The 27,324-nt window shown below is 36.7% G+C and overlaps 6 protein-coding genes and 1 long non-coding RNA gene across 7 annotated transcripts; 5 read left to right on the plus strand and 2 right to left on the minus strand.

Moving 5' to 3' along the window:
• The first annotated feature begins 643 nt into the window (after positions 1–643).
• On the plus strand, positions 644–1,176 carry LOC110929969. Its single transcript, XM_022173170.1, has 2 exons — positions 644–707; positions 821–1,176. The coding sequence occupies exons 1-2, from the start codon at positions 644–646 to the stop codon at positions 1,174–1,176; spliced, it is 420 nt and encodes a 139-aa protein (XP_022028862.1).
• Positions 1,177–3,819: 2,643 nt separating this feature from the next.
• On the plus strand, positions 3,820–4,296 carry LOC110929961. The gene has a single exon (XM_022173162.1). The coding sequence runs from the start codon at positions 3,820–3,822 to the stop codon at positions 4,294–4,296; it is 477 nt and encodes a 158-aa protein (XP_022028854.1).
• Positions 4,297–9,874: 5,578 nt separating this feature from the next.
• Positions 9,875–11,521, minus strand: LOC110875737 (probable aquaporin TIP1-1). Its single transcript, XM_022123943.2, has 2 exons — positions 11,022–11,521; positions 9,875–10,422 (listed from the first exon to the last, which is right to left on the minus strand). Exons 1-2 carry the CDS (start codon positions 11,415–11,417, stop codon positions 10,051–10,053), a joined length of 768 nt encoding a protein of 255 aa, XP_021979635.1. The 5' UTR covers positions 11,418–11,521; the 3' UTR covers positions 9,875–10,050.
• Positions 11,522–15,058: 3,537 nt separating this feature from the next.
• Positions 15,059–17,273, minus strand: LOC110875734. Its single transcript, XR_002556601.2, has 2 exons — positions 15,804–17,273; positions 15,059–15,537 (listed from the first exon to the last, which is right to left on the minus strand). It is a non-coding gene; the product is annotated as an uncharacterized LOC110875734 (long non-coding RNA).
• Positions 17,274–20,933: 3,660 nt separating this feature from the next.
• Positions 20,934–21,584, plus strand: LOC110875729 (histone H2B-like). Its single transcript, XM_022123935.2, has one exon. The coding sequence runs from the start codon at positions 21,001–21,003 to the stop codon at positions 21,433–21,435; it is 435 nt and encodes a 144-aa protein (XP_021979627.1). The 5' UTR covers positions 20,934–21,000; the 3' UTR covers positions 21,436–21,584.
• Positions 21,585–22,412: 828 nt separating this feature from the next.
• On the plus strand, positions 22,413–23,060 carry LOC118491272 (glucan endo-1,3-beta-glucosidase 8-like). Its single transcript, XM_035988901.1, has one exon. The coding sequence runs from the start codon at positions 22,413–22,415 to the stop codon at positions 23,058–23,060; it is 648 nt and encodes a 215-aa protein (XP_035844794.1).
• A 1,243-nt stretch (positions 23,061–24,303) lies between these two features.
• On the plus strand, positions 24,304–26,128 carry LOC110939129 (E3 ubiquitin-protein ligase SINA-like 8). The gene is made up of 3 exons (XM_022180960.2): positions 24,304–24,750; positions 24,963–25,179; positions 25,482–26,128. Exons 2-3 carry the CDS (start codon positions 25,018–25,020, stop codon positions 26,085–26,087), a joined length of 768 nt encoding a protein of 255 aa, XP_022036652.1. The 5' UTR covers positions 24,304–24,750; positions 24,963–25,017; the 3' UTR covers positions 26,088–26,128.
• Positions 26,129–27,324: the final 1,196 nt, after the last annotated feature.

A 27,324-nucleotide genomic window follows, 5' to 3' on the forward strand; every position in this document is an offset into this window, starting at 1 on the left:
TCATGAGAAGATTTTTATGGGGAGGGAATGAGGAAAAAAACAAGATTCATTAGGTAGCTTGGGAGGTGGTGACAAAGCCTATACAAGAAGGAGGATTGGGAATTAAGAAGCTTGATGAATGTAACAATGCTTTGATTTTGAAATGGTTGTGGCGATATCGGGTAGAAAAAGAGGCCTTATGGCGAAAAGTGATTGACGCTATTCATGTCTCGGCTAGACGGTGGGAACCCATTCCTTACAACAAAAGGTTTACGGGTACTTGGTGTAAGCTTGTTCAATTTGGGGCTCGCATGAAGGTTCAAGGTAAAAGATTTATTGATATGATTAAGGGGAATATTGGAGATGGTAAATCGGCGCGTTTTTGGATCGACCCTTGGTGTGAAGGCTCGTTGAAATCATTGTATCCAGACTTGTTTAGGCTCGAACGAGACAAATTCTGCATGATCGAAGATAAATTCCTAATGGACGGCCGAAGGCATTTGGTTAGATGGAATTGGAAGGCTTATCCAGGTTCAAATGAGGAAACTTCTTAACTCGTTAGTTTACACAGAAAGGTTTCGAACATTGCCCTTGTTGAGAAGAAAGATACTTGGAGTTGGCATGGTGATACGGGGGCTGAGTTTTCTGTGAAGGCGATTCGGAAATGGCTCAAAGCGACCAAAACAGATCCGACAACACAATTTATAAATGGAGTAATTGGATTCCAGGTAAGTGTAACGTGTTTATGTGGCGGGCTATTATGGATAGATTCTGACTTTCTGTGCTCTTCGTACAAGAAATATAAATGTTGGGGATAGTTTATGTGTAATCTGTGGTGAAGTTGAAGAGACAACGGGCCATTTGTTTACAGTGTGTAGGGTAATGTCTGGAGTGTGGTTCTCTATCGCTTCTTGGTGTAATATAGCTCCTTTCTTCGTTTTCTCTATTAAGGATATTCTTCAAGTGATAGATTACATGTCGGCCTCGGATCCAAAGAAAGAGATAGTGTATGGCATTCTTGTATTGACATGCTGGCGAGTTTGGAAGGCAAGAAATGATAAAGTTTTTTCCGATATTGACACAGACGTGGTTAAGATTGTTTCTGACATAAAATCGTTGAGATACTTGTGGCATAGGAGTAGAAGTAAGAAGGGTTCGATTGATTGGAAAGGATGGTGTAATTTCGGTTCAATTTGATGTAATTTGTATTTTGGTGGCTTATCTCTAACTTGGAGATAATGCCGCTTTTTTGGTGTTAATGAAATTTGCCTTCCAAAAAAAAAGATAAAATTTAAATATACATATTTTGTGCCCTTGTCAATAAATCTCGTGTCCACTTGGGTTTCAGACATACATATATTGTACATAAAAGAATTTGGTGTTGATCTGGTCCTAGACACACATGTATATTTATGTGTAATGTTTTAGCTCTTGATTAAGACACGATGTCAAAATGTCACACCTATGAAACCAACCTCATAGTCATTGACAATGAAGTGTGGTAACAACTAACATGAACTATGATGTATATCCATGTAAACTATTATATTTACGTTATCGCTATACATGTTTATGCTTTTGTCTCCAACTATCTTATGATGTAGTATACCACCACTAGGATGTAGGGTATGCACTATGTGCTTTGGGGGAAATGTCCGACGAGGGGCATCCCCTAGTTAAATAGATGCATGCTTGAGACAAAGAGCGTGTTTTGATGGGGTGACTTATTGGAATGGATGTAGGTTCAACATTCTATACCCAATTGCTTGATGGTTCATTGTTATCTATCTACAAATGGATATCAATATCCTAACTTATTTTGTTTTTCAAGAAATGCTCGTTCAAGAGGATCTAAAGTGATTACAATTCCCTTCATAGACTTCAGAACAATTGAGTTACATAGCCCTTATTAGAGATGGTAAATTCAACATAGAGAACTCAAATGCGTTTATGCAAATCTTCATCTCCCTAATTACCGTATAGTGATTATTGTTTTATCTTTATTCTTTCACATTGATCACATGCACACTTTACTGGCTCGATATGAACTATAAGGATTTATATCAAGACAATTTTTGCTTAGGTGTGCAAAATAAGTGGGCATGAACTTGCTAAGGGCTTTCGCTAGTAATGTTTTAAAAATTGTTTATTTTCCATTGTCGAGGGGTAGTCTAAATGCATGGGGAATTAAAGGCGGTCTTGATAATTGTGGTTGATTGTTGTAAAAATTCTCTTGTTGCATCCAAACACTTACATGCTTTATTGAATATGAGTTCGATTTGGGTTTCTAAACTTGTTTGTGTATATGTTCGCCCGATGTTGTCTATGCACACATTGTGGATTTGTACGTCTTTATACAGACATGATTATCACATTAGAGATTGCGGGTAGGGTTTCAATTCTTAATTTTTCTATCATAGATTCATGAAAGCCATAGTTGTCGTGGAGCTACTATTATGATTGGTAATCTATCTCTTGCATGGAAATGCTACAAATCTTATACTCTTAATTATAAGTTCCGATATACATTTAATCTAGGAAGGGGATTTTACATTTAAAGCACAAATTTTGTTTAAAATGTTTTTAGCTTCGGCTTAAGCGATGGTCGTGCATTTCGGTCTTGCAAATAAATTTGTGGGAGATACGGGCTCGAATTGGTTTCTCCAATTTATGGGAATGTATGAATAGTTTAAGGAGAGTTCACCCGATGTGGTGTTTCCCATCTCACAATGGGATGAGTCACTTCAAATGTTACTTGTTGCAGCAAGGGGATTCAAGGCCTAAGAGATATCAAATCTTTGACCGATTTCCTCCCATATTTTATTTATGCTTTATTTCATTTATTTAATTTACTTATGCAAACACCATCTACTTTATATTTTATGATTGACTAAACAACAATGAGAAATAAGGATTGAGTAGTAGAGACACCGAGTCATTTAGTCGACATTTGGTTTTAAACCACTTTATTATACTACACAATGGATGCACTTGCTTATTTGTGTGTAGTTGTATATAAGTTAAAACCATTTTTACAAATTTTAAACAATATTTGTGCAATAAATACCCTTAGAAAATCATACACAATCGCACACACCAATCTTGTTTAGGTTAACGCTTTTAGTCGGGCTTGTTTATTAAATGAGCTTACTTTTAGGCTCAAGCTAGTCTAATCTCAGCTTGATTCAAACTTTTAGTGAGCTGATCAAATGTAGCACATGAGCGGATCGGTTTATGTACACTTTAGATGAGTTATAGTGTTCAAGTGTTATGTTTATAATGAGTCAAGTTACCGGGCCCATAAACTGCAAAGAAAACCCTCGTGATGGGCCAAGCACACCAGGAGTTTTGTAATTTGCTTTTGGTGAAAGATTTTCATTTGGGCCTTGATGAATAAATAAATGAATGATTTTCAATTGAACCCTGCTTATCAGAAACAATTTCATTTCAAGAATCTATTATTTCTGTTAATTTTTCTAGTTATCACAATATCATTTACATGAACTATTAGATATATATATATATATATATATATATATATATATATATATATATATATATATATATGAGTTTGTATGTATTGGTTTGAGCTAGTTGAGTTGAGTAGGGTTAGTTATGTCTGTTGCCTCTATATATAGAGGAGTTGGTTGTATCTGTAACTAACCTTTTCATTCTGTTATGATTGAAGTCTGATCCATATCTTTCATGGTATCAGAGCACTGATTCCAGATCCTTCCATCCATTCCTTTTCCGATCATATTCTGATCCTTTTTCCGGCCAATCTTCAATCTCTTTCTTCTCAGATTTCTCTGATCTTCTATCTTCTGATCTGTGTTCATTATGTCGGTTTCTCAAACTCAATCTTCAACGATTGCTACACCAAATCCTAATCCATTTCAGAATGTTATGAATCTAATGCCAATTAAGCTTGATGAAACAAATTACCTGAACTGGAAGCATCAAACAACACTGATTTTGAAGATGTTAGGGCTTCTTCAACATCTTAACATCAATTGTAATCCATCAGAATCTGAGGAAGCTAGAACTGCTTGGGACAAATCAAATGCATATGTATCAGCTTTTATCTCTGCAAATTTGTCTTCATCGCTGGTTCATTTGGCTCGAGATACTTCCAGATCTGCAGAGTTATGGCAGAAGCTTGAAGAACTGTTTACACAACAGGTATTTGCTAATCAGAATTACATTCGAACACAATTTCACTGTTTAAAACAAGAAGATAAGTCAGTAATTCGGTTCTGTGATGAAGCAAAGAATTTGTTTGATCAATTGATTGCCCTAGGGGATCCTATTACATAGCATAGTCTAATATTGCAGATCCTAAATGGTTTACATTCTGATTTTCGAATGTTTGTTACAAACATTGAAAATTCTGACTCAAAACCTACATTATCCCAACTCAGAGCTAAGTTGTTGACCTTTGAATCTCGATTAAAACAAAATCAAAGCTCATACTCTGTTCCAATAGCTGCTATGGCAGCCACGACTGTACGGCCACCTCCACACACTGATTCAAATTCTCAAACAACAGTTGTGTGTCAAATTTGTGATAAACCTGGACATCGTGCTAATACCTGTTATCATCGGTTAATTTCTAATTCTGGTGGACGTGGTGGTCGTTGGAGACCACGCGGTGGTCGTAGTGGCGGTAGATATGGTAGTCAACGAGGAAGTTTCAATCAATTTATAAATCGATGGTTGAATGAAGGAGGTAGAGGCTATAGTGCAAATGTTGCAGACTGGTATGAATCTAGGGCTTCTAATTTTGGAACTAGGGCTCCTAATTTTGGGGGAAATTTTGCTGGTCAAGTTGATGGAGGCATTGATTCACAAATTCTTGGTGAAAACGGGTTTGGATCTTCACCGAGTTATAATACTGGATATCCTCCAAACAATAATGTGCAAATGAATTCTAATGCTGGTGTTCTTGGCCCAGGTCCTAGTGGGATTAATGGTTTACACAGTCCTGATGGTAATGTTGGATCAGGTTTCGGCCCAAGTCACTTTGCAAATTGGGCCCATTCAGTTAATGGATTTTCTGGAACTTCTGATGTTGCGAATTCTGGACCATCAAGTACAAATACATCTAATGGACCTACTGGACATTTTGGGCTTGTAGCTGATTTGTCATCCGCATGTGATTTGGCTGACTCATGGATTCCGGATTCAGGAGCCTCTGCACATATGGCTGGTGCGCTATCACTTGTTTTTAATTATGTTCCTTATACCGGTACTGAACGTGTTGTTATTGGTGATGGTACATCTCTTGCCATATCTCACATTGGCTTTGCTCATTTGCATTTATCTAGCAGTACCATCGTACTTAGACATGTTTTAGTAGTTCCTAGCCTAGCCAAGAACTTACTATCTATTACTCAGCTTGTGATTGATCATCCACTTACTATTACTTTTTCTCATGTTGGTTTGATTATTCAGAGCCTCACGGGACAACTCCTCCACCACATGCGTGGTAGTCCTCATCAGCTGTATTCGTTGACTGCTGTTGCAGCTGTTTCTCGAGAGATGTGGCACTCTCGTTTAGGACATCCATCTGATGGAGTTATGGCTCCCTTTCCATTTTTAAGTACTTTAGATAAATCCATGTGTTCTCATTGTGTTGCTTGTAGTACATCAAAATCTACACGATTACCATTTGATTCGGTTGTATCGCATTCTATAGTTCCATTAGATGTGATTCATTGTGATATTTGGGGATCTTCTCCTATTTTGTCTCGTGATGGTTATCGATATTTCATTACGTTTATTGATGATTTTAGTAGATTCACATGGATTTATCCTCTTACACATCGTTCTCAAGCAGTTGATTCGTTTCGTCACTTTAAACCGCTTGTCGAGAACCTTTTCTCATGCACCATCAAACACCTTCAGTGTGATGGTGCTCCCGAGCTTATTCATGGACCGATCGCTCGATTGCTTTCCGAGTCTGGTATTACTTACCGTATCTCATGTCCCTATACACCCCCAAAAAATGGGGTAGCCGAGCGTAAAAATCATCACCTTTATGAGGTTGCTCGTGCTTTGTTGTTCCATTCTCATCTACCAAATAAATTTTGGTATGATGCTTATGCTACCGCTGCTTATCTCATTAACCGGTTGCCTTCACCGGTTATTCACTATTCCTCACCTTTTCAGACATTGTTCGATTCTTCACCCGATTATTCTTTTCTTCGCACATTTGGGTGTTTGTGTTATCCATTTCTTGGTGATACTCGAATGGATAAACTTTCACCTAAATCCATCTTCTTCTTCTTCTCCTTTGATTTCTGTTCCTGATTCATCATCATCACCATCATCTTTTTCTCCTCCTCCTCCTCCTCCTCCCCCTCCTCCTCCTCCTCCTCCCCCTCCTCCTCCTATGCATCCTATGGTTACACGTTCTCGTGATCATACTCGTCAGCCTAGACAGTTTCCTGATCATGTGGTTTTTCATGCCACTACTGCTCCCACCACAGAGCCTACTACTTTTCGTCAGGCTCAGCAGTGGTCTGTTTGGTGGGATGCGATGTGTGCTGAGATGGATGCTTTGTATGCTAACCAAACGTGGCGTTTGGTTCCGGCTCCCACTGGTGCCAACATTGTCGGCTGCAAGTGGGTCTACAGGATTAAGAGAAATCCTAATGGTTCTGTGAGTCACTACAAGGCACAGCTTGTAGCAAAGGGTTTTCACCAGACTGAGGGTATTGACTATACTGAGACTTTTAGTCCAGTAGTCAAACCCACCACTATTCGGATTGTTCTTTCTATTGCTTTCTCTCGTGGGTGGTCTATTCGGCAGGTTGACGTCAGCAATGCCTTCCTTCATGGTGACTTATCTGAGACGGTGTATATGGCACAACCTCGGGGTTTTGTTGATGCTTCTAGACCACGTCATGTTTGTCTTCTGCAGAAGGCTCTTTATGGCCTGAAGCAGGCTCCCAGAGCTTGGTTTTCCAAGCTCTCTTCTGCTCTTATTGCTGATGGTTTCTCTCAGTGTGTTTCTGACACTTCTCTATTTGTATATAGTAGAGATTCAGTGATGTGTTATATATTGGTTTATGTTGATGATATCATCATTACTAGGAGTTCTCCTGATTTTGTTACTCATTTGATTGAGCGCTTACATTCTCGGTTTGCGCTCAAAGATCTTTGTCAGCTTTCTTATTTCTTGGGAGTTCAGGCTACCTTCTCTGATGATGTTCTTCATCTTTCTCAGCAGCGTTATTTACTTGATCTTCTTCAGCGCACTGGTCTTGCTCAGTGTCGTCCTTTGTCTACTCCTGTTGCTTCTGGTAGACAGCTTTCTAGGCACATAGGTATAGGCACATAGGTATACCTTTACCTGATGCCACTTTGTATCGTAGTACTGTTGGTGCTCTTCAGTATTTGGTCTTGACTCGTCATGAGATTGCATATGTTGTTAGTAAGGTGTCTCAGTTTCTTCAGACCCCTACTGACAGACATTGGGAGGCGGTCAAGAGGATTTTATGGTATCTTAAAGGTACCTTGACTTGTGGCTTGAGTATTAGACGATCTTCTAGTATGGATATTCATGGTTATTCTGATACAGACTGGGCTGGATGCCCTGGTGACCGACGGTCTACTACTGGTTATTGTGTATTTCTTGGTTCCAACTTGATTAGTTGAAGTTCCAAAAAACAACATACTGTTGCTCGGTCGAGTACTGAGGCTGAGTATCGTGCTCTTTCATATACATCTGCTGAGTTGAGGTGGATTATGTCTATATTACGGGAGTTACATGTTGTTTTGAGTTGTTCACCGACAGGTTGGTGTGACAACATCGGGGCTACTTATCTTGCTGCAAATCCGGTATTTCATCAGCGAACTAAACATCTTGAGATTGATTTGCACTTTGTTAGAGATATGGTGTTGTCTCGGATGTTACGGATTTGTTATGTGTCTACTGTTTCGCAGATTGCAGATGTTTTGACTAAGGGTCTTTTAGCAGATCGTTTTAGTTCTCTTCGGTCCAAGCTTCACGTGGATCTCCCCCCCCCCCCCCGCCCGTTTAGCTTGAGGGGACATATTAGAGATATATATGAGTTTGTATGTATTGGTTTGAGTTAGTTGAGTTGAGTAGGGTTAGTTATGTCTGTTGCCTCTATATATAGAGGAGTTGGTTGTATTTGTAACTAACCTTTTCATTCTGTTATGATTGAAATCTGATCCATACCTTTTATGAACCAATAAATCTACGGATATGTTTAACAAAAAGAAAATACATAGTTTTGCTATGTTTAAAACATATAGTTCAATTAATGTATTAGTAACTTTCTCATTTCAATTGTCCATTAGCTTGTTTCACCACATATAAGGCTATAGAGTGTGGGGATCATGGTTGGGACATGATTTGCCACCTAGGAACATGAATGGAAGGCTACACCACCCCCTTGATTGATCCACCATGGTTTGCATGGATTAAACCATGGCAACCATGGTCCTCCTTTCCATTTTTCAACAAATCATTTCCTTTTTGTTTAGACAAAGATAATAAATAAGGAGCTAATGGTTTGGGTCATGACCATACCCTTAGGGTAGTGGTTTTGGATGATGGATTAAAGATTAGTTACATGGCACTAACATGGAGGGTCATGACCACACCCTATAGCCTAAAGACTTTGCTAATTTTGCAAACTTTCTTTCTTTTTCTTTTTCTTTTTATAAAAAATCCTTCAAGTAATGACGTTTACATATCTAAATCTAATCTAAATATATAATAAACTATCATATAAAAGACTTCACAGACATATGACGACAATATCACAATAAGATCTCTCTTTGAGTTAGCATTAGAATTAACTTAATAATTAATCTTACTAATAAGTTTGAGCTACCTAGTGAGTTGATGTAATTTTCGATTAGTTTTCTTAGTGTTAAGTTTACATGAGGATAGGAAAATTCCTTGAATACCCATTGCTGTGAGAAACATATATATTCTTCAAAACGATTATGCCAAGATATTGTAAAATAGTATATACATGTATTTACTTGATTGTACTTTGAAAATTATATATGTAACATTTAGCAAAATTCAACACACTCGGAAAAATTATTATTCATATTTATGTGCTAATCAAATGTTGGCACGTGACAACCTTTACTTTTTTTTACCATCTCTGAACTTTAATAATGTTATCATACAAACTCTAAAATAAAGTTACCTTTTTACTTTTTTTTTTTACAATTATACCAAGTGACAGTACCGATACCATCACAACGCACGGGTAACATACTATGTTTACTAATACCTAAGGAATAAAATATATTCTTGTGATGATTGTTGGTAGGACCAAATAAAAAGGCTCGTGCCATGATTGATGAGTCCACCTCCAAAACATGAGCCATGTGTTTTCTTGTGATGATTGTTGGTAGGACCAAATAAAAAGGCTCGTGCCATGATTGATGAGTCCACCTCCAAAACATGAGCCATGTGTTGCACAAAAAGCAAGCACTATTACATGTGCATCTCTTACACCTTTAACACTTATGGGTCGACCCAAGGGACCCAACGGTCGCTTTCATTGGAGATTTGGTCGGTGCACGGCTTATCTTAGGCCCATTTATGGTTGGTGCATTTCACCATTATCATCATACTTGGTAAATTCCACTAATAGCAAAACTAAGGTAGAATCTGAGTAAGGTAAGATGCAGATAACATTACCTCTACCCCGTAAAAGTAGAGAGGTTGCTTCCAGTAAGACCCCCGGCTCGATAAATAATAAATCATGCATAATTAACACTTTTAGCTCTTTTATGGTTGGTGCATTTGTAGTACCCAATATTTGTAAATTGTTATTATGTGTCTATGCTAATTTCGTTTGAAGTTCTTATCAAATCAACCAAAATAAACAAGAACCGAATCATTACCAAGAAGATTTTCATTTAACACAATTTATTTCGGGTCGAAACAATGTACTAATACTTGAACATTTCTTGACGGATTTACGACCACTCACATAAAACAACATGAACCCGAGAAAGTACACACCGTTATTAAAACAACACATAAATTACATGCTTGAACCCTAAGTCAAATTAAAACTCGGATTGGGGCAGTGGCTCGTGAGAACGTCCAATGAATAAGAGCTCATATATGACTGCAGCAAGACCGCCACCAACAAGTGGTCCAGCCCAGTAAACCCAATGGTTGGCCCAATCCCAGCTAACAACAGCTGGCCCGAATGCAACTGCAGGGTTCATTGATGCGCCCGTGAATGCACCACCGGCTAAAATGTTGGCACCAACAATGAACCCAATTGCAATGGGTGCGATTATGCCAATATCTCCCTTCTTTGGGTCAACGGCGGTGGCGTACACCGTGTAGACCAACCCAAAAGTCATCACGATTTCAAACACCAATCCGTTCCATACGGATACTTCGGCCCCCAATGCAAAGCCGGCGGTTGTCTGTATGTTTTAACGATAAAAAATAATCAATAAGTACCGAGTTGTTAGATACAATATATTATAAGGGTGTTTGGGGTTGAGTTTTGAAAATAGATTATGCGTTTTGAATAATCAGAATTAAATAATTAACTGTAACAAACGTGATGTTGAAAGATAGTGTTTGGATTTGATTATGTTGCTTGATATCACAGTAATCAGATAATCAACTATTTGAGTGTTTGGCAAATATATATTTAAAAAATAAACAAGTGAAAATCTTTTTCTAAACGCAAATAATCAATTTTTGGAAAACTGCGTTTAGTAGGGGGAGCTGCTTTTGGAAAACTGCGTTTTGTAACTTTCTAAACGCAAATAATCAATTTTTTAATTTTTTTTACCCAAACACTCAAAACTGATTATTTACGATTTCAAAACTCAGTAATCTAAAAATCTCCTTCAAAACTCAACCTCAAACACCCCTTATATAGGGTTCATTGTTATATCAATAACAGATTTATATATATTTCCTATACAATTATTGTTAATTTATTCTTATATTAATAATACGTATAAGTTACAAGGTTTTCATTATTCTATAAAAACGGAATTAGGCTTCTTACCAAACCACCAGTAGAAAAGAGAAGCAATACGCAAGCTACAACGGATCCAAGAAGTTGAGCTATGATGTAAAAGATCCCACGGAGCAAAGTGATGTTACCACCAACAAATGCTCCAAAAGTCACGGCCGGGTTGACATGTCCGCCGGAGATATTTGCTCCGACGGACACAGCTACAAACAACCCAAAAGCATGGGCTAGTGCTGCAGCCACTAGCCCAGCAGGGCTGTTTGCTGCACCGTCCGTGAGCTTAGTGAAAGCCATTCCAGAACCTTGGCCTGCGAACACAAAGATAAGTGTGCTTATGAACTCCGCCGCAAACGCCTTGATGGCGCCAGGGTGTTGCACCTCATCTTGGTACCGCCCGACGGCTATACGTTCGAAGAAATTTCTCGGCATCGGCTTTGTAGGAAATTCAAGAAAATGGGTTAAAAAGGGTACGGTAATGCATGGGAGAAGATGGGCTGTTTATATGGGCCTTTGGGTCACAGGGAATAGCCGGTTGCCGGTTGTACATTGAGAGGGTTGACCGGTTATTACAATAACTAATGTTTTTAAAAAAATATCCAAGACCCTATAAAGTGATAGTTTGTGGTTTTACTATAAAGTAGTTATAAATAATTTTTTTCATGAGTACACTTAACTTTTTCTTTTTGATGATTTGTAAATATATATTTTTCTTTTGTAAATATAGATTCGTTATTAAAATAACCAGCACTGCTTAGTTTGATTTAAAAAAATATATCAATATTACCTGCAGCTAAACGTGTTTTCACAAAATCAGAAATATACAATTTAATGAATTTAGATGAAACCTTTTGTTCTTAAGGGACATTTTGTGGTGGTATGAAACCTTCCGTCTATAGGTGAAGATTCATATATTGCAATATGCAGATATAGAAGTATTTTAGGACTATTAGTTTGTGGTGCATAAAAGATAGAAATCTTTTCCTTTCTTTGCGTTATAGAGTTCGTGGAAGCAGTGAAGTTCTCTTTGATTAGAAAACGAACATTCATAGTTCATCATGTAGGAGGGGAAACCTACGTTATTAGCACGGGGCTTAATCAACTTTGAAGGTAATTTTGTTTATGATATATGTAATCAAAACTCGATTGACCCTTTGTGTTTTCAAATGAGGTGAAGTTTAAAATTAGAGTTGAGTGATAGAAGTGAACAAATTTTTTTCGTCTCTTTTTCTTTTTAAATACTTGGTTGTTTTTTTTTTTTTTTTTTTCTTATAATGACTTTTAAAAAGTAGAAACAGAATTCAAAGGAAAAACGAACCTACATGTCAAGATAGTGGTAAATATATTGATGAGCCAACCTAATAAAAGCCAGTTGACAACCTCAAGAGATAAAATATGTATAACTACAATAAATACTAAAATGACACCAATAACAAAACTATTGACACGAGTAATCAAACAACAAAATAAATAAATGAGTAAACTGTCATTTTGGTCCCTAAGGTTTGGACAGTTTTGCCACTTTAGTTCAAATCTTCAACCTTTTGCATCTGAGTTCCTGTGGTTTCAGTTTTGTTGCCATTTAGGTCCAAAAGTGAAATTAGCTTAAATTCCTCAAATTAAATCTTGATGTTTTGTCCTTTTCCTCAGAGGGAATTTGGTCATTACAATTATTATTTTAACAAATTATTAATTGAGTGGCCCACACCTCCATCCCACACTTATTCTTCTTCCCCGCTCCTCACTCTTTTTTTGTTTGAAAACCCAGATCCCCCATACGACCCCCATCACACCCATACCCTCTGTTTAAACCCTAACTCACACCATCATGTTTCTTTCCAAACCCACCTTCTTCCACCACCTCAAAACCTTCATCCGCACCCACCCCCACCCACTCCCTCGAACCCTCCGCCACCTCTACTTCGCCACTCCAGAAGACGCCACCGCCGTAAACGTCGTCTCCGCATCGAACCCCCACTCAACGCCCTCCGTTCCCCCACCCAACCGCAACCCCAAACCCTAACCCTAACACCCCTAAACTCCCCGAACACGTCTCACTCCTCACCGGTAGCCGCCTCAACCTCCACAACAGAATCGTCAAACTAATCCGAGAAAATGATTTGCAAGAAGCTGTTTTATTAACACGACATTCAGTTTCCTATGCTTCCTCTTACAAAACCCCACAAAATAATATGGATATTGTGGTTGCAAATGATTTGAAATTGAAGAAAGGAAAGTCGGTCAATGGATTAGCGACGAAACAATGGAGTTTTAGCGACCCAGAGTTTCAGAGGAAGAAGAGAGTTGCAGAGTATAAAGTGTACTCTGTTGAGGGGAAACTTATAGGGTCTTTTAGGAAGAGTTTCAGGTGGATTAAAGATAAGTATAATCATGTTGTTTATGGGTAATTGTTTGGATATTGTGTTTATGAATCTGGAATATATGTTCATGAATGCTCATTTTGTGTCTTGATTTTATCAGTTTTCATGTCTATATGTTTGTGTTAAATGAAATTTATCCTGGTGAATTTGAAATTGTATAATTGGAAATTTTACCTATTGATTGGATTCTTGGATGAGTTTTAAGAGCATTTATATCTCATTCTCTAGATTGAAATAGTGAAGAAGATGAATAAGATGTTACATATTGCAGGGGAGAAGATGAAGATGATGTTATATTATGTTATCATAAATTCAAATGGACCATTTTGCCCCTGAAGAAAAAGACAAAATAACCAGATTTTATTAGCCAACTAACAGGTGATTTGATTTTTGGACCAAAATGGCAATAAAAGTGAAACCACGGGGACCCAGATTTAAAAGGTTTGAGTTTGACTAAAATGGCAAAAGTGACCAAACCTCAGAGACCAAAATGGCAGTTTACTCTAAATAAATATTTGATTGAGGGCACCAAGCAACAAGTGAGGAGGTAATCAAGAGGAGTGGGTGATTCTAGTGGATCACCTTTAAGACTACACAGCGTCATAGCGTCATGATGGGAAGGGCAGATCCCCAACCCTATCACGTAAACTATGTGGGCTTTGCCCTCCACATCAAAAAAGGCATGGGTGATGTTAGGGCATAAAGAGGGTTTAAAAAAATTCAAATTCAAAGAAATCAAAGAGGTTAAACTAATGGTCAAGAGGCAAAGCCCATGGAGATGTTGTCTTTGGCATGGAGCAACGTCCTAAGGCTGTCCACAATGGACTCACGCCCCTTTTCACTCCACACCACAACACACTACCCATTAAAATAACACTATCTTTAAATAGATTTGTTTGAAAACACACACACAAATATTCTAATTGATTCACACAAGGGAGCATACCGTCACCACACACCTCCACGCAGTGCCGGAACCAGCCCATTAATTCAGGGGTATCCAAAAAAAAAATATTGTTACCGTGCAATCACACAATATAAAAAAACGACAATAAATAAATAAATAAAGTAAAACAAATAGCTAACTAATAGGGCCACAATTCAATCATTATTATTAATAATTTGGGCAATTGGGCACTGTTTCAATCGGGCTCCTACAAGTTTGGGTTGATTAGGGGTATCCTTAGTATAAAATTGAAAAAAAATACACTACGAATACGCAGTTGAGCCGTAGCCCGTGCTATGGATGCTAAAGAATTAGGTCCCCGCCCATGCCTCCACGCCGTGAATATGCCCCCCCCCCCCGGCCCTTCAAACACGCCACCTCTGGCGGTGTGGCGCGCCCCAACCACGCCGGCCCGATGCCGTGTGGCATGGGGTGAATCAATTATGGATGGCCTAAACAAATGAGCGTGGGGTGGTGTGGGGACATAAGACATCTAGAAAGGTCTTTGATTTACCTCATTTGGTTTTTGTCCCGTCTATTCTTTCTTTTAATCAAGGATACCAAAATCAGGTTCAGGAGGGTGTAGTAGTTTACTGTCTAGGTATCACTAAAAACCATATTCTCTCTTTATCACTAACAAAAGGGCAGGAAATCTCATCTTCAACTCATTGTTTGCGGAAGCAAGAAATATAATTGAAAGCTAACAATAACAACCACACTAAAGAGACAAAAACACAAAACAAAAGTAGCTTCTAAGAATCAATCATTTATATAAAACCTGAAGAACGTGTTTTTAACCTCGATACGCTATAACAACCATTATAAAGAAATCTATATAGTCATCCCATCCACACCTTAGATGTAGGTGTGAGTACCAAAAAACCATGTGTAATATAGTCATCTCAATTATAATACATGTACCACCCACACCTTAGTAGTAGGCATTAGTACCAAAAAACTCATGTGTTTATCGTACCCTTTACATATGCATCCAAGCGTATGAGTTGCAATCATACTTACACTCATTAAGGTGTGCCCTAAGCTCGCTTCTAAACGGTCGTTCGTGACAGCCAGAGGTTTTGTTAATACAATCAAGGCGACTTTCTTCGAGCATATTTTCAACCAATTTATTCTGGTACAAGTTGAATCCCATTGAGATTTTGTAGAAGAGACACTTATTTTTCCACTGTTCACAGCATAAGCAAACATAATGACCATGCGGGCACTGCAAGAGAAAAAAACAATCTAATTAATCCGGTGCACTACAAATTGAAACATCCATAATCTTAATTTTTAATCCGGTTAGATAAATTGATAAGGGTACGAATGGAAACAATTTGTTGTCTTTTTTATGTCCGCAGAACATTCTTTCTCTCTATGAAGTATTATGTTATTTTATCAATTTGTTGCTGCAATTTAGAGATTATTAAAACAAAATAATAAAATATATTCCCGTGAGATGATTGACATAGAGAGAGAGAGAGAGATTACCAGGTAAACAATGGATTCCCACAGTTGCTCACACTTGGGGCAATTAACATTGGAATTATGTCTAATGATGAGTAACTAGAATTTCAGTCGTTTAATTTTAAAGTTCAACTCGAACCATGGCCTTTTATAATGATAGTGGGGATTTGAATCCGTAGTTGTATGTGACCGTTACTAGATTTTCACCCAAAATATTCTTGATTGTGATCCTAAATCACACGACAACGGCGCATCTGACAACAATTTTGGCGATGCATTAACATGTCATGTGGCTGGTGTAGTCGAAGGTGTGAGGTAGATTGCCGAGGAGCTCGAAGTTGACTCCTCATTATCGTTGGATTGCGGCGGTGGCCGTAAAAGTGAGTATACAGTTGCACGACCACAATCTAATTTGATCGGGAAATACCTCTACATTAACGATGAAGAACATGGCATAGGTTTCCGATGGTTTGAGTTAGGAATTAGCGTCCATTTATTTTAAATATGAAGAATTTGTGAAATGTTAAATTTTACCGTTGTCCAACGTTCCCTTCAAACTATTTATATATTAATACCTACTTTCTTAATTCATCCCTTTAATATTCTAACTTCAAAGTATTCGTAAAATAAATCCTATTTTGTTTTCAAATTACACAGAAATTAATAACACACACATATATAGAAGAAACATGGATCGAAACCAAGGGTTTGATCCAGGGGCAGACCCATATGGTTCGGGTCGGGGTCCACGGACCCCAATCTTTTTTTAGAAAATAGTAGAACCGGTATGTTAAAATTTTTAAGGACCCCATAAAATAAATTAATTGGACCCCATAGTATTAAAATCAAAGATGGTGTGGTGGTAAATCCTCTTATATTCCAACAAAGATGGTGTGGTGGTAATCAAGTCTTACATGTTTTGTTTTTTTAGTTTTTTTTCCATCAAAATTAAACTAGTGTTTTAAAACAGCACAACCACCCATGGACCCTCTAATTTGCTTCTTTAAAATGATAAATTGAATGTCGATTTTATTTAACACTTGATTACCAAATAAAACTTCCAACATATAATGTAGTGGTTTCATGTCCACTAAATGTTTTTACATTATTTCCTGACCCCATCCCGACTACGATGACCGACCCGAAGATTTTAGTGTTTGGTTGTGAAATCTTAGCCCCGAGCCTACTACGATGACTGACCCGAAAAATTTAATGTTCGGTTGTGAAAAATCCTTACACAAAAAATGGACCCCAATGAAAAAAATCCTGGGTCCACCACTAGTTTGATTAATCTTCAACAATAATTCCAGAGCCACATGTCGTCTTTCTTCATCTCAATCCAGATCTACAAAACCATGCATAACTTGTTAAAAGGGTTCAAAGACCGAATTCTCTAGATCACCCTTCGACGCTCAAGTCAATATACAATTCACCATTGATAAGTGTGAGTTAAATTAGGGAAGACGAAGGTGCATACCTTGGTGGTGAAGTATCCATTATACAAGGAACCCCTAGGGTAGGGTCTGGATGGGCTTATGTGTTAGGCCCAAACGCATTGGGCTAAGCCTAATTTGGACTGTACTTAACACACACACAAGTAGGGTTGGAATATGGTACAAAGTGAGAATATCGTGAGAAAAGTAGGAAGTCACCATAGAGTGCCATGTGGCTAAAGGGGACCAAGGGGGAAGGGCAAATATGTCAAGGGGAAAGGAAGTTGCACATGCTTCTCGCATGCAAAGAATTGTACGTACAAGTCACATGCAAGTTCCCCATCAAATTTAAACGTTCGTATCTTTTTTATATGTATTTTTTTAAATATACCATAAAATCGAACATTTTTTATCTTTAATATGAGTACATTATTGTAATACTTTTGAAGAAAAAGTTTTTGAAAACCCAAATGCGTAAAACACAATTGACATAATGTAAAACACAATTGACAAAACATGAAACACCATGTGTAAATTGACATTTAGGTTTAAAGACCATGTGTAATTTTGTGGCCCAAAATGTAAAGCACCGTGTGTAAAATGATGTAATTTTTAAATAAAATTTACGGTACCCGTAAACATAAATTTGTGGTGCTCAAAATTACACACACGACATTTTTTTCGATTTTTTTTACAAATGTGTTTATAATACACGCAACTACGTTTATGAAAAAAATTTTGGTCCACCTCGCCCCGTACGGTGTAGTTCTCACGGTTCTTACAACTGGAGGTGGTTTTCATTTTAGCGGTCCCATATATATATATATATATATATATATATAGGCCGGTTATCTTACAAATACACTAATCGTACATTATGTACGCTACCTCCACAGCGTCAGATCATCTCATTTAAACCGCGTGTTTAACTATTAAATTAATCAAATTAAAATTAATAAAAAGAAACCGCCAAGGTTAAAATCATCCAATGCGAGATCAAAACCCCTGATAATCAGCACACAATAACTCACAAACATACCGTAAAACCCAAAATCAACATTGCATTCTCCTTCTCCCAAGTTCCCTGCTACTCTCCGTTGCGATTCAACTAAGATTCATGAGTTTTGAGAAACGAAGCAAAGCAAACAACGACAGACCACATGCGAAGAAGATGATTCCAGGTATCAATTGACATCTGCGAATTTATAATGGAATATACAGGGACTTTAATGTCAAATGCGATTTTGTTTGTTTATTAAGGTTTTGGACTGAAACATATAGTTTTATAAGATTAGGTATTGTTCATAACTACAATTTTGTTAGGGTTTATGACTGGTATGGTTATTTATTAGGTTTTGCATGATTATGTAGTTTTCTTAATGATAAGCTGATATATGTGTGATATTATATAGGGTTTTGTGAGGGTTTTGTATTACAAATGCGATTTTATAGGTAAAGTTTTGTTTGTAGAAGGTTTTTGTCTTAGCTTAGGTTGAGCATGCGAATTGATAAAAACCTCCTGCGATTTCATATGATTAGTTAGTTTTAGGGGATTATGATTAAATTATACATGCGATTTTATATTTTTTTAGTTGCTTAAAGCATGCGATTTATATAGATTGGCTAGTTTTGGCAATGCTTAACTAAGACATGCGAATTGATAACTCATTCATGCGATTTTATCACTTAATGAACTTAGTGTACATGATTAACTGATAAATGCGATTTTATAAAAGTTTTTTACTGATAGCATGCGATTTTGTAGATATAGATTCAGATGATGACTTTGAAGGCCCGATATCAACACTGATAAAAGTTAACAAAAATAGAAAAAGAAGGATAGTTGAAGAAAGTTCAGTGGTCATATGGTCGTTAAAATAAAAAAAAAAGTTTTTTTATTTGTTTTTTAAACTTTATAAATAATCATTTCTTTCTCAACCCATTTTTATTCGTAACCATCTCATTCACTCTGCAATGTATACTCATTTCCATTCTCAATGGCTAATTATTCTTACGAAGAGTTGTGTATTTACTTACTGCCAAACGATTATGGTCCACATTAGGGATCCAGTTGTCGAACCCGTTTTTTGATGACGCAACGTTTACGAAGTTGATGGATTCCTATACGGAGTTGTGTTTTTGGCAATGGGTAATGGCAGTTCCAGTGTCGAAGGGTGGTGGCTGAAGGTGAGATCTCAGCTAGTTCCGATGTTGGTAGGTGGTGGCAAGAAGCTATTGTTGGTGGTTGTGGGTGGTTATGATTTTTTAGTGATGGATGGTGGTGGCTGGAGATGGTTATTGGTGGTGCCTGGAGGTGGTTGTTGGAGGCTGTAGAGAGAGAGATATCGAGATAGAGATAGAAATAGATTGAGAGACTGGATTTTCTTTATATCTATATATACACATATTATATTATATCATGCTTAAATTATTTTTGTTTTATTTGTTAAAATATTTTTTAAATGAATGTGTAAAAAGAAGTTAAAAGACCATTTTACCCTTCATCAAAAGGAAGAAAAAAGATTAAAAAACTGAATGTTAACTGAAAAAACTAACCAGATTTTGCTTTTAAATGAAAATGGCAACAAAATTGAACTAAAGAGACTCAAATTCAAAAGTTGTGAGTTTTGAACCTAAATAACAAAATGCCTGTATCATTTTCGCAGTTTACTTTAACTTTAACTAGGTTAGAACCCCGTGTATTACACGGGTTGAATAAATATAATTTTATTTACTAAGCAATAAAATAGTTACATCTTTTAAAAACTCGTGTATTGCACGATTTGAGTAAACACATGTCTTACACGTTAATGTAATCTGTTAAAACATTTAGTCATCAAGATGTGTTTTCTAACAAAAGGAACTTTGAGATACTATTTACTTATTGTAACAACTCACTTTATTTTTTATTAGGTTAGAGAGCTGTGTATTACATGGTTTATAAAATTACTTTTTTTTATTTATTATTAGGTTAGAAACTTACGTATTACCTGATGTTGGATAATCAGCAGAAAAAAAGAAAAGAAATATTTTAGTAAAAATATTAAATATACAAGAGATAAGCTGGATATTATGATTTAATATTATTATTTCATTGGAGTGTAAAACGGGATAATGGGATCCTTTATTAGAAATATGATTCTAAATATACCATGTATAAAAATTATATATGTTTTACATGTATTGAATAAATCCTCTTAACGAAACAGTTGATTAAAATAAATATTTTTATTTTAATATATGATTATCAGTTATCCTTATCCTTATCATCAAAATATAAAAACAACTAAAACTACCAATTAAATAAAATCTTTATCTTTATAAATATTTAAAACGCTAATATATTTTTTTAGATTTTAATAATTAATATATGATTATAATAATTTATATACTATTATCGGTTATCTTTGTTTTTATTATTAAAATCTTTTCTACAAATTTTAAATTTAATATTATCAATAATTGATTTTTCATAATAGATATTTAAAAAAAATAATTAAGACTGACTCATTAAATGATATGTATAGATTTCACCTTCTTCAAACCAAATCTCATCCGTCCATTCTTAAACCCATCATCGATCCGCGTCAACACAATACCATCCCACCTATCATCAAACCATTAGACGAAATCAACGGCCACCATTCACAATCCACCACACCTAAAATCCACCAATCATATCAGTCCCCTCAATCCCTATATAAACCAACCCCCCACAACACAAACATCATTCTCACCCTCCAACAATCTCTCTCTCTCTCACTCTAAAAAACCCAATTTCAAACAAAATGGCGCCAAAGGTAGCAGAGAAAAAACTCGCCGAGAAGAAGCCAGCAGAGGAGAAAAAAACCGCAGCCGCCGAGAAGAAGCCGAAAGCCGGGAAGAAGCTACCAAAGGAAGCCGGCGCGGGAGCCGCCGACAAGAAGAAGAAGAGGAGCAAGAAGAGCGTAGAGACATACAAGATATACATATTCAAGGTGTTGAAGCAGGTGCATCCGGATATCGGAATATCAAGCAAGGCTATGGGGATTATGAACTCCTTTATTAATGATATTTTTGAGAAGCTTGCCCAGGAAGCTTCTAGGCTTGCAAGGTATAATAAGAAGCCTACGATTACGTCTAGGGAGATTCAGACCGCGGTCAGGCTGGTGTTGCCCGGTGAGTTGGCGAAGCATGCTGTTTCTGAAGGGACCAAGGCTGTGACAAAATTTACTAGTTCTTAGATCTTGGGATTGTTAGGTTTTTATGTTTTTATGTTTTGGTTTGATCTTAGAGTTGAGGGTAAAAAACATGTTCACGTTTCTTGATGAATTGTTTTGTGTATGTGCTGAAATGGGTATGATTGTATTTTAATGTTAATGTGTCGATGTGTCTCGTGTGGTTGATTTTAACAGGCGAATTGCGTGTGTATTTCAAATGTTAAAAAAATATAGCAAAATATTATTTTGTGTTGAGATTATTAAAAAGTAAGGATGATGCAGCATTAAGTAAGCTGAAGGTGATAATGATTTGTATGTTTATTTAATGAAATCCGGGAAAACAGAGAATGAATCGATATATAGCTGCTAATCAAGAAGTAATTAAAATCTTGTAACTTTGGTGGTTCTAGAAATTTGGTTTTAAATATGACGAGTCCTTGTAAATTCGTTGAAAACTTGTTTAAAACTCAAATTGAGCTGTGCTTAAATGAGATTATGAGAAACAGTGTTTAATAAACTAGCCTGGGTCCAAGCTTTATATTTTGGACATAACTAGAGGTCGCAAAATGGGTGGGTTGGATAGGTTTGGGTAATGGGTTAGGATGGATATGGGTTAGAATGGGTTTAGGTTAGGTTGAGTTTAGGTCAAGATGGGTTTTTGTCGAGGTGAATTTGGGCATGATAGGCTAAAAATATAAATAAATAAATAAAAAATTAAAAACTAAAAAAATTAAAAAAATCAAAAAATTTAAAACAATAAAAAAAATAAAAAAATAAAAAAAAAGGTTCAGTGCTTTTTGAGGATTGTACGTCACAATGAACTTTATTTGGTATCGGATAGCGGTACCATCAAATCAGCCGATTCACCGCAGCCCTAAGTAAAATGGGAACAAAATCAAACAGCCATGAACAGAAAGTTGTTTTTTTTTTTTTTTTTTTTTTTTTTTTTTTGCAGAATATGGTCAAGATTAGCAGACAAACAGACCTACTGACCAATTATGATGACACCCTTCACAGTCAACATATACCCTTTTTTAAGTCTCTATGGGAATGATAACTTTCCTATTGATTTCACCTTCTTTGACGGTGCACCACAGCCCGTTGTCGATGACGGGATCCAATACACGAACGTTTTCAACGCTAATTACAATTTTTTAGTGTCCGCATTAAAGGCTGCGGGCTACGGTGACATGCCGATTATTGGAGGGGAGGTCGGGTGGCCGTCCGACGGGGATAAAAATGCGAACGTTAACATGGCGTATCGGTTCTACAACGGGCTTTTACCCCGCCTTGCTTCAAACAAAGGGACATCACTTCGGCCCGGCCCGATAGAAGTGTACCTTTTCGGGCTTATTGATGAGGATGCCAAGAGCATTGCCCCGGTCAACTTCGAATGGCATTGTGGGATTTTTCGATATGACAGGCAGCCCAAGTTTGCTATGGATATATCAGGACGAGGTCAGAACTCGTTTTTGGTACCGGCCCAAAACGTGCGGTACCAAGAGAAAAAGTGGTGCCAGTTTAACCCGAACGTGAAAGATTTGAATAAACTCAGGGAGAATATTAACTACACTTGTACTTTCAGGTTTGACATGATCTGGACCCTTATGATGACGCCTAATAAAAACAAGTTCGGGTTCCGCCACTGAACATTGGTTACATGTGCTCTAACTGAAAGTAAAGAACTGAAACCGACATAGCATTTGCTATAATTCTCTAAACTGCTTAAAGAGCTAAACCTACACTATTGCTTAATATTCAAATCTACTGAAATTGAACAGCTAAAGTCAAAAGTAAAACAACTCCAATTCATGTAAAATACTATATAATTACCACAAAACACTTAACAAAACCTAATTAACCAATCAAATCATACACAACAATTTGCCAATCAATCATCACTAGATCAACAATAATCAATTAGTGAAAATCATCACCGATGATCAAAAATCAACAAGAACACAATAAAAAACCCGAACGAATCATTGCGAAAATGTTTCTGGAAAGTGAAGAAATTACCAGTACGATTCTCATGATGAAGTAAAGTGTAAATCAATGATCAGCAGCATTAGGCATAAGATGTTTGTTCAGATCCGAAGGAGAAACAGAAAGAAAAGTTTGATGCGTGTTATAGGCTTAAATAGTTAAAAACCCATCCTGACCCATGTTTAAAATTTAGATGGTATTTTAAAACCCATCTTGACTAAATCCTCAGCCCATTCTAACTTGTTTTCTTTTTTAAAGAGGCCCAAAATAACCCAACATATGATGGTTGAGTTTTTTTTGCCACCCCTAGACATAACTAATACATGGAATCTAAACGAGTGTGATTATAGTAAATGAATATGGTTAAGAGCAATATTTGAAAAACTGTTTTTAAAACATACCTGATTGGGATCAGAATTGGTTCAACCAATTGAACCGGGTTACATTGGATGGTTCAATCGAGTTGACTAGTTAACCCTATGATTCCATAAAATGCAGCTTCAACTAAAAAATAATCTAAAAGTAGATGATTTCATAATTAAAAATAACCCATAATAAAAAAGTAATCTAAAAGTAGATGATTCCATAATAAAAAAATAACCCATAACAAAAAAATAATAAAAAAGTATTCAATTTCCAACAATATTTTTAAGCGTAAATTTCCGTGTTGCTCCTTGTGGCTTGGTCACTTTAATGGGTTTGCCCTAAGCCTTTAAAAATAGACATTTTCTTCCAATAGTTTGCTATGATTATTCCATTTTGCTCCCTGCGGGGAGCAAAATGAAAAAACAGAGAATTTGGATGGAGTTAGAGGCGGGGAGCAAAATGGAAAAACCATAGCAAACTGTTGGATGAAAATGACTAATTTTAAAGATTTGGTGCAAAACCGTTAAAGTGACCAAACCACAAGGAGCAAAACGAAAGTTTATTCTATTTTTAAATAAAAGTGTAAAATAGGTTTATTTCACTAGGTGTATCAAAATATCGGATTTTTTTAAATTTAAAAATCATTTTTGAAGATTTTGTAAACCTTTTAAATTGGAATTACTGGCGGTTTAGACCTTATGACATCTCCTCGTTAATTGGTACTTGGTGAACCTTTTGATGTGGCAAATAATGATTGATCGGGGCTAGGGTACTTAGCCTCGAGTGCCCCTTCCTAAGTAGATGTTAATTTACAAAGCTTATAACTTGGACTTGCGCCAATGACTACTAGCCCAACTGGTAAGAGGTGTGAAGGTTTACCCACAGGTCACGGGTTTGATCCCGGGCCAGTGGGGTTCCTACACGGGGCTTAGACCAGACCGACCGGGAGGTAACGCACTACGGGCCGGCGGATTCGAACCTGAGCAGGTACGTCTAGAGGCAGCCAAGATAACTTGGACTTGCATTTATGATGGAATTATAAAAGTTTTGAAAATATCTATTTATAAGGAATGGATCTAAATACTAATTAATGAACGGATCTTGAAGAGTTTTTAGTCGGTACGAAAATCCGGTTTCCAAAATCCCACATGCTTGTAAATTCACTATAAATTAATTACCATTGAATTCTTTTCTTTTAGAACGGAACCATTGAAATCTAAAGAACAAAACATTGAGAGGAAAAACAATCCAAACATGCTTCAAAGTTTAGTTTCAATTATGTTTGGATCATGCAAATCCAAGTCAACTGCAAGTGGAGTTATTCAAAACAAAACAACAGAAGCAATTCCGTCGTATCAAACGCTTCTCCATTGTGGAATCTGCAGCATCTCTTTGTGCACCCAGACCTACCACCAGGTAGCTACTAATCTTCTTAATTTATATATTTATAAGATAAGATGTATATATACCGTGAAAACGTAAAATACAGTACTTCTTAACGTGCGATGATACGATATGAAACGCATGTTATAAAAACTCAAAACCCTAATCATGCATAAACAAAAAACCATATGCGTTATTTATGGTTTTGTTCATGCGTGATTAGGGTTTTGAGTTTTATAACATGCGTAATTTCAGAATATTGTACGTTAACTTTCCCCCTTGTATATATCCTTAACACGCTTTAATTTCTTTCTTTCTTTTTTATACCCATGCAGTGTAAGAACGGGCACCTCAGCTGCTCCTTTTGCTGTACAAGGTTGGGCAGAATATGTACCCTATGCATCTTGGGAAATCTGAAGAAAACAAAAGTTGAGTGCAAAAACAAAAGTCTCACATTGATCCACAGTAAGAAATTAGCCGACGACAAAACAAGATGTTGTTGTCCCTTATGCGCCTTCGCTAATTCTTCCAACAAACTGTACGAACATGTCCGGTGCCACCGCCTTTTAATCACTTCTTTCACTTACGGGGCCCCCTTCTCTGTCCCCGCCCCTCTCGAACTAGGTAACAAGCGCATGATTCTTCAAGAAGAGCATGAAGGTGTGATCTTCACCCTTTGCCATCGCGTGCTTCAAGATCAAACCGCAAGAGTTTTCAGTGTCGATTGCATTGGGCAACCAATGCGAAACAAAGCTTTTATCTACAAACTTTCAGTGAGATGCAAAGAGGGACGGTTCTCAATGGAGTCTAAACCGAATGTCCATACAAATCAGACCAAACACACATCTAACAAAGGTCTTCTAATCATTCCATCCAGCATTAATGGTCAAATCCTTGTTGAAGTATGCATACGCAAGGTCGGTCGTCTAGAGACTTCATAAATTTGTTCTTTTACGTGATTTACTATTATTACCCTATTATCATCACATATATATCTAGCATTGAGGGATAATTCATTGGTTTGTTATCTAGCTGATTATTCATTGGTTTGTTATCTAGCTGTTCTGGTTACAAATATTGTACGTTAACATAGATATTGATACTTCTTTTCATTGTCTTACGCACCTCCATATATGTTTGCTGTAAAGTCTCTTGAATCAATTAATGGAACATCATGAGTTTATCGGTCACTGGATAGGGTTAATGTCTTGAACTCCAGCCCTGACATAATCCAGGTGTTTAAAGGCTTTGTCTTTGCCAATTGAACCACCACCCCATTGGTAATTCAACTTTATTTTTTAATCTTTAAAAACAACTAAACAATTGCAAAACTCAGCCCATGGAATCATTATAGCTTAGTGGTATCTTGGGGGGTGAGATAAAACTTGTAAAAATGGTACAGATCTATGACAAACAACCGAGAATCAACCAGAACACAAACAAATCTATGATAAACAATAAAGAAACAAACAAAAATACGAAGAATAGCGACAAAAATGGACCAAAATTTTATTGATTTAACCCAAACCAAAAAATACCCAACCGAAACCCTAGATCTTACTCAGTAAGATCTGTAACGATTATCAACAATACAACGATCAACTGATGAAATATCAGTTGATCAAATATAAGAACGATACAGAAAATACAAAGATCTTCACACAGATCTTCAAGATGAGATCAACAAGATCTCTAACAAACTCCAAGCTCGAGAGCAACAACTATGAGAGAGAACAAAGTCTGGTGATTAAGGGGAGATATTACACAACAGTAATACAGCCCTCTTATATACCAGATCTAACAAAAAATACACATATAACCTTCAAGTTAGCAAGTTTCCATTTTAGCCCCTAATAACTTATAGCAGCCACCTCCATCTTCATTTAATGTACCAGAATAGTCCTTTGCTTTAATAACCTGTACCATACTCAACTGAAACATTAGAACCACTTGTAACAACAATAACAAACTAATTCATTTCACATTTGAATGATAATATTTCAACATCCCCCCATCATTCAACTGTGAAACAAATCAACTAACCCAAGTTTAGTACAAAATTCTTGATGTTGTATAACACCAAGACCTTTTGTAAACAAATCTGCTAGTTGACTTTCTGAGTCAACTTTTCTGGTACAAATAACACCATTTTGAACCTTCTCTCTCAAAAAAGTAAAT

The sequence above is a fragment of the Helianthus annuus genome, chromosome 1 (assembly GCF_002127325.2).
Source record: "Helianthus annuus cultivar XRQ/B chromosome 1, HanXRQr2.0-SUNRISE, whole genome shotgun sequence".
NCBI lineage: Eukaryota > Viridiplantae > Streptophyta > Magnoliopsida > Asterales > Asteraceae > Helianthus > Helianthus annuus.

Excerpts from the sequence above, each read along its gene's own strand:
- LOC110929969 (XM_022173170.1), top strand. The coding sequence starts at position 644 with ATGGCTCAAAGCGACCAAAACAGATCCGACAACACAATTTATAAATGG. Across the intron at positions 708-820 it reads ATGGAGTAATTGGATTCCAG|TTGAAGAGACAACGGGCCAT; the intron begins GTAAGTGTAACG and ends TCTGTGGTGAAG.
- LOC110929961 (XM_022173162.1), top strand. The coding sequence starts at position 3,820 with ATGTCGGTTTCTCAAACTCAATCTTCAACGATTGCTACACCAAATCCT.
- LOC110875737 (XM_022123943.2), bottom strand. The coding sequence starts at position 11,417 with ATGCCGAGAAATTTCTTCGAACGTATAGCCGTCGGGCGGTACCAAGAT. Across the intron at positions 10,423-11,021 it reads TCTTTTCTACTGGTGGTTTG|ACAACCGCCGGCTTTGCATT; the intron begins GTAAGAAGCCTA and ends TAAAACATACAG.
- LOC110875729 (XM_022123935.2), top strand. The coding sequence starts at position 21,001 with ATGGCGCCAAAGGTAGCAGAGAAAAAACTCGCCGAGAAGAAGCCAGCA.
- LOC118491272 (XM_035988901.1), top strand. The coding sequence starts at position 22,413 with ATGACACCCTTCACAGTCAACATATACCCTTTTTTAAGTCTCTATGGG.
- LOC110939129 (XM_022180960.2), top strand. The coding sequence starts at position 25,018 with ATGCTTCAAAGTTTAGTTTCAATTATGTTTGGATCATGCAAATCCAAG. Across the intron at positions 25,180-25,481 it reads GCACCCAGACCTACCACCAG|TGTAAGAACGGGCACCTCAG; the intron begins GTAGCTACTAAT and ends ATACCCATGCAG.